Source organism: Haliaeetus albicilla, chromosome 9 (genome assembly GCF_947461875.1).
Source record: "Haliaeetus albicilla chromosome 9, bHalAlb1.1, whole genome shotgun sequence".
NCBI classification, from domain to species: Eukaryota; Metazoa; Chordata; class Aves; order Accipitriformes; family Accipitridae; genus Haliaeetus; species Haliaeetus albicilla.
In genome coordinates this window covers 26,353,261-26,366,705 of record NC_091491.1, presented here as the reverse complement: position 1 = coordinate 26,366,705, position 13,445 = coordinate 26,353,261, and the positions used below count along the sequence as shown (strand labels likewise).

Sequence of the window (13,445 nt, the reverse complement as noted above, 5' to 3'; positions counted from 1 at the left end):
CTGCAGAGAAAAACCATGAAATGTAACATGCACTAAACTTAATAGGAAATAATGAAGACAGTCAACATACATTTATATTTCAAATCAGAATAGAAAAATCAATGATGAAGTGCATGAAATGAGAAAGGTGATCATGGTAAGAAATGTTCTACTTATAATGGAGGGTTTATTTCTCTGAACAGAAGTTCTCATAAAACTGGCTCATCAGCTCCACTACCAGGAATTATGAGATTATTGCAAGCATTAACATACACAGTGATTAGGTACAGCTGTATGCATGCTGAACCAAAAGAGAAAATACTGTAGTAGTTGCCTTTAAACACTAGGGCTATTGGGTTTATTCACCCATAAACCTAATCACTGATCAACTCAAATACATTAATGCTGCACAACAAATGCAGTCAACACATACAAACAACTTTAATTCCAATTCCAAGGTTGCATCAGAAAAACCATAGTGTTATATAATTTTGATGCTGTAAATGAGGATTTTCTCATTTAGTATTTTGGGTATATTTATACCTTTACACTGGGATATATAGTGGGATCACATTCTTACTCTAATGACTACTTTAACCTGACCTGTCTGGGAAGTTAGCCATTCTGAAAGGACTGTCTTAACTAGAGGAATATATGGTGTCAGTTCCAGTGACAAACATGAATCAGAGAAAGGCTCCAGATTACAAGTATATTCTTCATTTGTAGCTTATTATATGACATTTCAGATTTTAATTGACTGAAGTACAAGAGTATTTCAGACCCACCACATTCTTCCTATATTAAAACCATTCTGAAAGAATAAAACTGTTCTAATACTGGTCACATTACAAATGCATTAAATATTTCACATTATCTACCCTCCTCAAAACTACCCATAAGTAGTAAAGCTACATTCATATAAGTTATGGCTGTGTTAGTCATAGTTAACATAGTTGCAGTTCATGTAGTTAAGATGTAAATACCAAACTTATTTTCCAGTTTACATCTTGCTTCTTTAGAAGCAATAAACAGATCAGCTCTTCCAAATTTCACATAACTTTCAACTAAATTACCTCCTGTATTACTTGTGCTTTTCTTCTATTATCTCAATACTTTTGTTGGCAACTTCTTATTCACTGCTGTCTGGCAGTGTTTCTGACCTGCTACATTTTTGTATCAGAAAATACAAAATTCTTGCTGATTGACCACAAAGCCTTACTTTAACTTACAGACTGACAGAAAAACAAATGCCTGATTGTCAAGGTAAGAAGTTTGGGGCGCAGCTTTGTACAAGGCAAGAATTTAACAATCCCCATAAGGTAAATGCAGAAGTTAAGTATTTCACTCTCAACACCATGTTCAAAAGTTTTTAGAGAGCACTTACTTGGAAATCTTTTGGCAGCCAGATGCCTCAAAGAATAAAAAACATCACACATTAGGGTAGGACAACTTATACTTGACCGCACAATTTCACGGAATACTTTGTCTACATAATAGCGCAGATTTTCCTGCAATTATGAAAAAAGGTATTTTTTCAGACCATTAATATTTGCATTTCTATGGTTCTTTCCTGAACACAAACATAACACTACAATTCCTTTTTTCAAAACGCTGCCTGACTATTCAATTAAGTATTTTAGTATAGTGCATATTTTAAAAGCCTCATAATATTTATATGGGATTACTAGTGTTAAAAGATAGTTTAATGATGTTGACTTATATTGAAGTATATAAGCAGTGTCTGGCGATATACAACTATCTATCGAACCCTGTTTTTGTAATTTGACAATGTTACAAGGAAGGAGCACTTCCCATGCATATCTAGTGAATGTTAATTTAGTTTGTTGCAGCAACTATTGCCTTAAACGTCATCCTCTGGTGAAAGGCAAGTGGCAAGCAAAACTTCAGTGAAAAATGTTAAAGCAGTCCTAATCAGGTACTTCATTATCTGGATGCTGAGTACAGACCATCAGGAATCACAACACCCAACAAATTGATAATGAAGACTGTAATCCTCTGTTTAGTTTCTCTTCCCCATCCAATTTTCCGTTGGACTTTCTCTTTGCTGTTTTCATAACCAGGGATAAGAAAATACAACTTTTGTTTACTCTGGAATAAGAGAATTATACTGCTACTGTAAGTTACGCATTTTCCATTTCATGGAGCTGCTCTTTAAAATATTTTTCTATCAGATTTTGAGAAAGTTTAAGTTAGGAAAAACACATTTGGAAACTCACCATATTAATTTCTACATTATCCCCTTCTCTTAATTTGATGGGATCTATTTCACAGGGTTTAGGAGACTCACATATCTGAAACAAACAAACAAAACTGTAGGAGTTCAATTTTTCAGACAGAAAGCATGGAAATGCACCTACTTAAAACCAGATTCTGTCCTAGATTTAGGAGTGAAACTCTAAATAGGTTCTCACTACCCGTAACAGCATGCAATAATCATCCTCATTTTCCTGTGTATCTTTTTACATGGATCAATTACATAAAGCATCATGGGGGTAAATTCTGCATTGTGTTAGAGGCTGAAGCAACTGTCATTGACTATTTTCAAGCATCTGGAACATAAATAACAAAAAGCAGCTTCTTCCACTAAACTTAATCAATTATTGCTCAATTTAGCTTTCCTCTAGAATTCCCCCACCTGAGTGATTGCTACCACACAGGGAGCTGTAAGAAGAATGCCTATCGAAGAGACTGGATACCCCCCAGTGGTCTAAGTATCCTGAAAAACGTTTCAGTAGGATCACCTACCTCATCAATAACAGGTTTCAAAGTAACCTTTAAGTAGTGCTTCCCCACTATTTTCATCATTTCATCTACACACCGAGTTGCTAATGAGTTCCCTCTGAAGACTGTGTTTGCTTCTCTGTAAGAAAATAATTGATGTTATTTGAACAGGGAAAAAATAAGAAGCTCAGTTACAAAATGTGATTAATACTTTATCTTGCTATTAAATAATTAATTTTTTGAAAACATTTTTTTCATATATTTCAGTCAGGAGTTCCAGAACCTAGATACCCAGCTTGCAATGGCACTCAGGAACAGAAAGGCAATAAACAAGAATATTACTACAGCTATTAGCAAAACCAGAAACATAAATAAAACTGTAAGGAAAAGCCTAAGAAATTTTAGGCAAAGGAAGTTACAATCCAGTGCTGAACGTGAGAAAGAACAATCGGAGAAAATTCCAAAATATTGAAGACTTAGACCTCACCGGTATACAATTCTTCCTCCAGTAGTCCTGGTGAAAAAAATCTTAGAGCTACACTACACTGATAAACTCAGACACTGTAACCAAAACATTTAATCTAGGGTTATGCTTTTTATTCATTACAGCTGTTGAAGAAAACTGAGAGCCAGCTGTGCAAAATAAGTCTTTCTAATCTGAGAGATTTAGTTTAATCTTTCTTTGTTACAGTTCAATTATAATGGAAAGGAATGTGTGTACTAAAATGCAGTTTAGAAAATTATTTTCCATGAGTCACCTCTTCTACACAGTTAAATTATCTCACCTTATTTAAATCTGGAGTAAGTCAGCTTTGAAATGAATCATCCTGTGGTGACAAAATCCCTTCCACACCTCCACAGGACATGACTCGGGCACCTCAGTGGCCACTACTCAGGTCTACTTCATTTCTTTCCTAACCAGACAGCTGCAAATTCACAGGCCATACACTGCTACTTGGTAAAACACTTGTGTTTGCTACTTTCAAGGCATGCAGGAGGACACCTACTTACTTACAAGGGATCTTTGCAGAAAAAGATTACCCCTCATTTAAGTCACATACTAAAGGAAACGGGATAAGATTCTCAGCAATTTTAAAAGTATTAAGTACCAATCTAGTGACCAGTAAAATTTGAAGAGTGGCCAAATTATGACATTTTAAAATGAAAACTATGTGCTCTTAGACAGAACTCTAGCCTGCTAGCTTGTTATGTTCAGCTGTATACTAGCTCCAAGAAAATTTTACCGAACAGTACACAACCATTAACTCTGACTCCCAGCTTCAATGTGATTTTAACCAATGTTTTTATAAACTAGCATTAAAAGATGAATCTATTCAGTCATTACTGAATAATGAATTGGTAAAATAGACAGTCACTGAGAGAAAGAAATTCAACATGCTTACTTATAAATGTTGCATCACAAAGCCCTATGAAACTCTAAGAATAATTTAAGGTGGCATGACATCACTAAACATGAAATACATACTGGGTGTCCTTCAGATCTAGTTCTGCCACTGCAGCAACAAATGGAACTAGCTTATGGTGGTGTAGCAACAATCGTACAAGAGGCAGAACAGCATCATACTTGTCTCGACAAACTTCACTCAGTATGTAGGCAGCAGATGCAGAAATTGGCTGTGAGAAAGCAGAATATGAAATCATGAGTGAAGGAGTTAAATGTTCTTCATATACTTGGCAAAGTACAGATCCAATCTAACAAGACTATAGATACTGCTTCTTAACAGAAAGTCTCAACATTTGCTGTATAACACGGCAATTAAAAGTTTCCATTCTACAGAAATACTTAATTGAAAATTGGCATTATCTACTCTATCCTTGACATTTAAGAATGAAATTCAGCACCTACTCACCCTTCTCATTCTCCCTAAAGTGTTAGAATGTGGCTTTGTCACAAATTCTAGTAAGAGTCAATAAGCAATTGCTTTAATGTCATATATCTTTATAGGACTTTTAAAACTATAAAAAGAGCACATTAAAATACAGTTCTCACTTCTAAAGTGCGTGTCACCATTCTACAGTTGAGAATTTCAATACAAGAACTGATCAAGTTATTTCACTTAAGTAACAAAGACAGCTGCTGACTGCCACTAGCTAAATACTCAGCTCTTCCTAAACTCCAGTGAAGAAGTATTTGAATATGGGCTAGCAATAATTTTAGTCACAATCTGCTTCCTCTTTACCTTTCTACTCCTCTGCCAGTACTTCGCCAACACTAAAGTGAAGAAAGGCTACAAAAGACCTAGGAATATAAAGGCTGGTTACTATCATTTGATTCCTGCCTCAATGTTATGCTAACCATCTACCACGCTTCTCTCTTTGTCAGACATCCACGTGAGAAATCCAGTCATGCTGATTAACATACTGGGGAAGACAGAAGCAATTTGGAAGAATTGGAATTAGAAATCAATTCTGAAGCAGACCATTTTTGGAAAGGTGATTACCTGCCCCTTCAGTGCCAATAATGACTCAATGTCCCTGGAAAACCACTAAATCCAGGGGGCCAATAGCAGCCAGTGGGAAAATACAATGTTGAAAAGAGCAACCAATGAAAAGAAAGTATTTTATATCTCTTCCAGTCACACAGCACAGATTATTTCACTCTCTCTGCTGGTTCTTCTAAAGTAAGAAGAAAATCTTGGTAGTTTGGAGCAGATATAAATGCTCTACAAGCTGCTTATCTGGTTGTGACAGAAGTAGTTCACGCAAAGGAACAAAAAAATTGTCTAGATCTGCATAGAATCATAGAATGGTTTGGGTTGGAAGGGACCTTAAAGGTCTACTTCATTTCTCTCCTAACCACAGAGCTGCATAATTCACATTGTCTCATACAGGACTGCATAATTCATTTTAAGTTTTCATTTTCAAAGAAGTTTTCAACAGAAGTACCTGAACATCTGATGATTTTAGCAGCAAGTTTCTTAGAGAAGCATAGTATTCAGATGGAAGTACACAGTCTTCAGTATAACAGATATTTAATCTAAGTGATCCCAAATCATCAGTTTTAGAAGACTTGTTCCCATTTTCTCTTGGTTGAAGTAAGTACCTGAAAGCAACAGGTCAATTCTAAAATATTAGATTCACATTTCCTTACTTCAAGTAATTCTACAATAAAGCAAATTATCATATTTAATTATTTCAGTATACAAAAAGTAAGTCTGAAAACTGGCAATAAAATTCACATTAAAAAACTAGAGACAAAAGAAAAAAAGGAGCAGCATCTGATGCACCTTTAGCACATTATGAAACATATATTTATTTTCTTGAATCTTTCCAAACAGTGACACAGAGTATATGTCTTGTAGCTCAACGGGGATAGCAGGAATAGTTAGAAATTATATTGGACCTTCTCATTTTACATCTAGGTTATATTTAGGGTGTTGGACACTGCAGATGGAACAGCTAGTGTCAAGAATTTAAATGGTCTAGTCTGAAGCCAGTAAAAATACATAATATTAACAGCCTGCATTCCTGAGAAACAAGTAAGATTAAAGGGAAAAAAAATTTGTGCTTTTTTCCTACTCTCAATACAAAATACATTAAACAATTCATTGGCTTTTGCTGTAGTTCAACTGTATTCCAACAGGAGGTGCAGCCCTACAAAAATTTTAACAGCTTTTAAAGTAGTGTCACAGTATAGTTTCAACATTCAGCCCAACAAACTGAAATATCTTCAAATATTCTTTTACAATCATTTATGCTTGTACTTCTACAATCAGGAGATCAGACTTTTTTTTAATAATCAGATGCATTGCCCATGAAGGCAATATGAAGTAAAACTGATTTACAAGGAGAACCTCTATTTGACAACATGACTCTTAGGCTTATTTTCCCAGTATTTAGTACTAGTAATACTATTTTATCTGCTGTACTTCAGCTGTATTAAAAAACTTTTTATGTAAATTAGTAATAGTATAAAAAACTAGTTATTTTAAGACACAGAACTGTTTTTGAAAAGCACATCATAATTGGATATGAGGATGTTCAATACAAGGTATGCCTACAAAGTATATTAGCAGACACGAACCTCTCTATTGATGATGCTTCAAGTGAACTGGACATGAGTCAGGTTAATACAAAAAATTACACAAACACAATACACTGGTAATGAGTCCATGCTAATATAACCTTTCTCTTAGCAGGTTGTTAACGGAGGCATGTCATTATGTTAATATGGTCATACAGCTTTTGATCAGTTCAGAGCACTGGCAGAGCAAGCCTGTGTCTGCAATACACCATGTAAAAAACAGAAAATACCGACACAAACATTTATTATGTTTAGAATCACATTCAAACACTAAGACTAAAAATCAGAGTTCAACTTTGTCACATCCAAGACACTTGGCAGCCTGCAGTGGGTACATAGAGCAGAGCCGTAATGGTTCCTGGCCAAGACCTGTGTTCCATTTAGATCCTATTTACCCACTTCCTTCCTATGCATTTTCTATGTGGATACACCGGGACTTCCTCCACTCTGTTCTCTGTACAGAAAGGTTCACTAAAAGCAGAATATTCTACACACTTTGAGGCATTTGAATCTGTTGTACTCATTGCTTCCTGCCACTAAGCATTTGGGACAGTAAAGGGGCTAGAGATTGGCTTCTGCTTGCAAGAGCTTCAGAAGGGAAGTTGCTGCTATGTTATAAGCAGAGGTCTTTCCTGAATTCCCTTCATACCTTACCCTTCCAGCTTTTAAATTTCTGTGCCTGCTCCCCTGCAATGACATTGGGTTGGTTCCAGAAAATACTTTCTGAACCTCCCCAAGGAAGTGGGAAATAAAAATTCACGCTTAATGATTATTTTTAAATAAACTCTTCATCAGTCATTCTGGAAGTCTGACTTAGGAATTTAATTACAAGTGATGCAATTCTGAGAAGTTCCAGGTTTGCTGGTTAGGCTGAAAAGCATACACAGATCACTAAAATTCAGCAAGCTGACTGAAAGATAGTTACGTACGTCTTTCCTTTCTTCACTCTCTGCACTTTCCCCTCAAACACATAGAATCATAGAATCATTTAGGTTGGAAAAGACCTTCAAGATCATCGAGTCCAACCATCATCCATGCCCACTAAACCATGTTCTGGAGTACCTTGTCTACGCGCTTTTTGAACACCTCCAGGGATGGTGACTCAACCACTTCCCTGGGCAGCCTGTTCCAATATCTGACAACCCTTTCAGTAAAGAAACTTTTCCTAATATCCAACCTAAATCTCCCTTGCCGCAACTTGAGGCCATTTCCTCTCATCCTATCACCAGCTGACAGAAGAGACCAGCATGAACTATTCTGTGGGAGTGGGCAGACTGGGGTAAGAGAAGACCTAAATGCACCCTATGACAAGGTTACTTTATTGAGCAGGGAAACTTTCTAGAAAGATATTTTACCTAGACTAGAATAGGAAGACATATTTTAATGGATAGTTAGAATAGAATATATCCTTTGCAAGGGAAGATCTGCAACACAGAAGCAAATTCACTTCTGAGCCACCATTTCTCACCATGCTTGAAAGGAATCGTTTCTTAACACCTTCACAGGAACTTTAATTTCTCCTAGAAAGACATCTTGTACCAGATTTCCATTATTCCATAGGTCAACCCTGAAAATAAGAACATTGCTTAATTTTTTTTTCTTCCAGAGAGAAATAAAAATCTTCTAAGTTAACAACAGCTGCCTTACAGCACTAATCCACATGCATGCAGGCAGAAAATGTTAGAAATCTCACTCCATTCTAATTAAAACAAGAAGAATCAAATGAGTGACTTATTAACCCATAAAGAACAGATAAAGAAACAAACAGTGAAAGTTAGAGTTGCAAATCTTGCATCAGTAAATAAAAGTGATATTGGCAACATATATGTATCCTGAGCAGTCTCCACCCCCAAAACTGTGCACAGTTCTTCTCAGGTAATTCAAGTGAACTTTTTAACCAATATATTTACATATCTCTATCTAATCGCTAGAATTTGGCACACTGCAATGCCACACCAACACATGCGCTTGTTTTTCCAAAGAGCAGCTCGTATGCTTACAACCTCAAAAGGAATCACAGACTCCAGACATGCACCTTTGTTTTTTTCTATTACTTCTTACCTCTCTGACATTTCTGACAGACAGCAGTTGGTAAGAAGAACAAAAAAAATTAATACTAGATTTGTTGGGGCATGACTATTTTACTAAATATATTTGCATCTATAATGAAATATACAATTAAGATATTAATGAAGCTAATAGTTAAAAATGCACATACCAAGTTAGTTCTATAATGGCTATTAAAACTAACCACTGAACTCTTCTTCTGATGCCTGTTAGGAAACACATGCTAGCCTTCAAGACTTTTTGTCATTCAGCAGATTTGGTGCATGTATGTGCATGAGCACAATAAAGAAAAGAAACTGAGTACAGGTGCTCTCAACTGTTCTAACTACATAACATAAATACAGACAGACCTGCTCTAAGGGTAAAGGAGCAGAAAAGGGGAACATACTTTGAAGTATTCTTCACATTTGCAAGGAAAAGGTGCAACACAAGTGTTCCTCTAAGGAGCAATCTGAAATCATAAGGATCTCATAAAAGAGGCTTTTCCCTGTTTTAATAAAAACAGCCAACTACATTTGAAACCATAGACCAGCACAAGGTTTGCTGTTACCCTTCAATACAAGTTCTATCATCAGTATTCTGCCCAAAATAATATATATAGATAGGAGGTCCTCATGGCTCTTCACTCACAGGCAAAGGAAACAAATTTAGGCTGCCAGATACACTCTACCACTATTTACTGAAAAACAAAAAAATCTAATCTTCACTAAGAAGCACACTAAAAAAAAATCTGAGTAATTTTATATGTTAGAAGGATCTTTTCTACAAGTCTGATGAGTAATTCTCTGGAGTTACACTAAAATAAAACATTTCTTTATTGTCTTGATAAAATATTATGGTTTATTAATAATAAAATAAATCAATTCCTAATCTACGTAACTTACCTGACTTCTAGTTTCTCAATATCTTCTTCTTCAACCTGAAACTGGGACTTTTTGGTATAACTACTGGACCTGGTAACCTGCAAGTAAATTCCTCCTATTAACACACTTTTTACTGTTGTATTATGGATGTCAAAAAACAAAGAAAACCCTGCCTCTTTAAATAGTTACTGTTCCTTTTAGAAAGGAAAAAGTTCCAATTCACCGAACAAACTGCCTTTTGACAGAAAGCAGGTAAAAAATGGGTCAAGAAGGGTTCATGGTGGAGCCTGATGAAGACTAGCTGATGTCTAAGGGAATTATAGTATAGGTCTATTAGAAAAAACAAGAAGGAAGTATGACTTGAAATGGCAAGAATTTCTTTGGTTTCAGCAAGAAAGCGTTGAAGTAAGTTCTGAGATCTTTAAGGAAACAACAAATAAGAAGCCACTCTTCTTGCCCTAGTTATACCACAATTGTAACCTCTTATTTTAACTCTCCTCATTTCTTGACTGATTGCATTCTAAGTTTAACTCCAATAAATCTTAAGTCATAAAGTTATTGGAGTGGTTTGGATTATATTTTTATTCTAATATCTTATTTCCTAAAAAATTACACTCAGTATCCTGAGCAGGTGAACTGAAACACACGCCATGCGCTGATACTCTATATATAAAGCATGGAACAATTTCTCACTGAAGTCCCACAGCAGGACCAGGATCTATACAAACACAGTAAATTACAATACATTTGAGGCACATGTAATAGTTGTACTACTACCAACTCTCAGCTGAACAGTATCGTATGCTTACATGCATACGTAGTTTTTATTACAGAGACAAATCAGATGAAAATTCAAACTCACAATTTGGTTATTGTAGGGTAACTTGTGTAGGACTGAAATCAAATCCTAAATAACATTTTTTAAAATAAAATAATAAAATTAGCCTTTATTGGGTAAAATTGCTACATTGTTTTATTAAAGAAATAAGTTGGGGGTTTTTTTTAGCCCAATGTTCTTGAAAACATTTAAATCAAATTCCACAGGATAGGTTAAAGTTCTCTCAGAACTCCTGATGGCAACAGATGCTATATGAAGTGATTCAAGATAACGAATTACCTTCACATATGTGCTTGTGAGGAAGTAATTTTTCACACAGCAATTGAAGGGGAATACTATTGTCTGGCAGCCCGCAGAAATTTATGTCATTCGCTTACATTTGAGAAGCTAGTAAAAGTTCTTCAATTGCTTGAAGAGAGCTTTCTGTTTAGGTACTGCTATGCAACTTGCTTTAAAAATATTTGAAGGGTTGCATAAAATAGATAAACAGACAGAATACCACACAAAAAGTTACCTCAAAATAAAATGTTTCGTTAAACTGCGGATTGCTTGTTTTCTTCTTTACTTTGGTCTTCTTTTGGTCATTCCTGTTCCAATGTGGTAAAATTTTTACCATAGACAACTTAAACACACAATTATAAAGACATTCTATTGTCAAGAAGGACCCATGCATTTAAGTTAAAACAGTTTTTGTCATTTTAGAGATCATTTTGATGAAGAAAATCTTAACATGAGTTCATCTTCACAATATAGTTTGAAAAGTTAAAATTTCAAGTGCTGTATCTAGTTAATCATGCATCTGTCCAGCTCAAAATTTCTATTTCATTTCACAAATAAGCATAACTTACACATATCCAGTAAAATACATCAACAATTTCCAAAGCATTTCAAACTTAAGTCTGCAGACAATTTCTTTACCACTGCTTGCAGGTTATGAGCACAGTTTTCCTTGTCTTGTTCAACTGCCAATTTCTGTTCTTCCCCACCCTCTTTTGTTGGAGAAATACCCACTACTTCTTTACAGACAGAGGGTTACACCAAGGCACTGAATGTTTTCTTCAGAAGGAATCGCTGCTGATTCTAGACGCTAAACAGCATAGGGTCAAACAAAACAATTGCTTCCCATTCCTTTGTGTTTTATATAGATAATTTTTTTTTAATTTTACATGTTTTATAAAAGAATACAGTCTTATCTAGTTAGTAAAGGGCTATGATAATATAAAAATGCTTTCTAAAAGAAACAAATATAAAATGTGGGGGAAAAGCAGACAAGGGAGAAGAAAAATTGTCCTAAGCATCAACTAACTGTTTTCAGGCGCTGGCCATATAAATATTCCAGTCATAGTACATGAGTCAGACATGCAAGAGATTGGAAAATCTTAACCAGGAACTTCTGTCATATTTGCACATATATTCCCATACCAACAGGGTAAATATTCTGTGGGATCAAGATTCATCCAGTTCCATCTGTATTGCAGGACTCAAACAGGAAATATATGTCAATTTACCTTCTTTGGCAATCAGCACCATGCTTCCTAGGTATAATGGTCAAATCTCCCTAGTCCTCTTAAAAACCCAACCAACCAAAAAAAAGACCCACTAAAGAACACCAACCCAAACCTGAAAAAATGTGATCCTATATTACTAAGGAGGAAAAAATGCCCCATTCACTCAGAGCTTACTCAGGGACAATCCTTCCAAAGCCTTTAAAACACATAAGTTTGCTAGAAGACGTTCTGGTACTATGCTCACAGTGGCAATTCTTCAGTACCGGAGAAAGCAGATGGACTTAGGTTTGATGTTGCAAAAAAGAAAACAACTGAAACCTAGCTGACTTTAGTTGTTATTTGGCAATTCTTCAGTACCGGAGAAAGCAGATGGACTTAGGTTTGATGTTGCAAAAAAGAAAACAACTGAAACCTAGCTGACTTTAGTTGTTATTTGGCAGGGACTTGCAGACAGTGAATGTGTGGGAAATAGGATTTTTCTTAAATGAAAAACCCCAACAGTCATTCAGGATTACAGATCCAAAAAAAGGGAGACATTTAAACTGTGGGACTTTGAATGTAGCATCCTGAAGGTGCTGGCATTAGAAAGGTCTCACCAGAACCTCTACTCTCTTGCTTCCTCCCAACTGCTAAACGTTTGATGCAAATAAACTCACACATTAAGAAAAACAGGGAACAGAGGAAGGCGAGTGAACAATTGACTATATCATCCCATACAGGAATTTGACAGAAGTTAATAGGAAGTACAGTGCAGATATCAAGAGTCCAGTACAAAACCAGAGTAGAAAGAAAGAACCGAGTAACAAATGGTCCTGGACTAATGCAGGCCACTCAGACAGACCAAACACCTTGACAGTATGGTAGGGAAGGGGAGAGTATAGTAACAATGGAAGATGTGATGTACACAGGAAGTATTTTATGATTTTTCTGTATTTTAAAGATTTTGCTTAAAACCTATGACTTTCTTTTCCAGTTTAAGATCACACCATTTTAGATTCATTAATTTTATACTAAAATGTTACCTGGAAGGCCCCACAAGAGAGACTGTTGCATAGGGGTCACAATTCTGTCCATTTATAAGAGGTAACCCATGGCACTCCTTTATTCTACAAGGAAAAGGCAATGAACAGATCAGTGAAGCAATGTCTTTGGCTTAAAAAAATAGAACCCACACAATCCTTTCTTTTCTAAAAGATTTTTTTAGGTCCTGCTGTGTTACCCAGTGATATATACACTGATCCAACATAATGTATGTACATGAAGTAGATAGTAACTACAGATCTCTGGATGGTAATGCAAGGTAATACTCAAGTGTACTATTCAGACGTAGGGGCTCTGTGAGAACAAAATTCTTGGAATTGCTTCGATAAAGACATTCCAGTATCACTGATGCATGGCAAAAT

The 13,445-nt window shown here is 35.6% G+C and overlaps 1 protein-coding gene across 5 annotated transcripts in view; it reads right to left on the bottom strand.

The window, feature by feature from the left end:
• The window catches only part of RASA2 (RAS p21 protein activator 2), a 53,764-nt gene that overhangs the window by 10,408 nt on the left and 29,911 nt on the right, over positions 1–13,445 (bottom strand). For 2 of the 5 annotated variants that reach the window (XM_069792209.1, XM_069792210.1), the window contains 9 exons: positions 13,065–13,148; positions 11,049–11,121; positions 9,718–9,794; positions 8,235–8,333; positions 5,629–5,785; positions 4,208–4,356; positions 2,746–2,860; positions 2,217–2,291; positions 1,364–1,487 (listed from right to left, as the gene is read on the bottom strand). In XM_069792209.1, coding sequence (XP_069648310.1) covers positions 1,364–1,487; positions 2,217–2,291; positions 2,746–2,860; positions 4,208–4,356; positions 5,629–5,785; positions 8,235–8,333; positions 9,718–9,794; positions 11,049–11,121; positions 13,065–13,148 — 953 coding nt within the window. The other 3 variants (XM_069792212.1, XM_069792211.1, XM_069792213.1) reach the window with 3 other exon arrangements.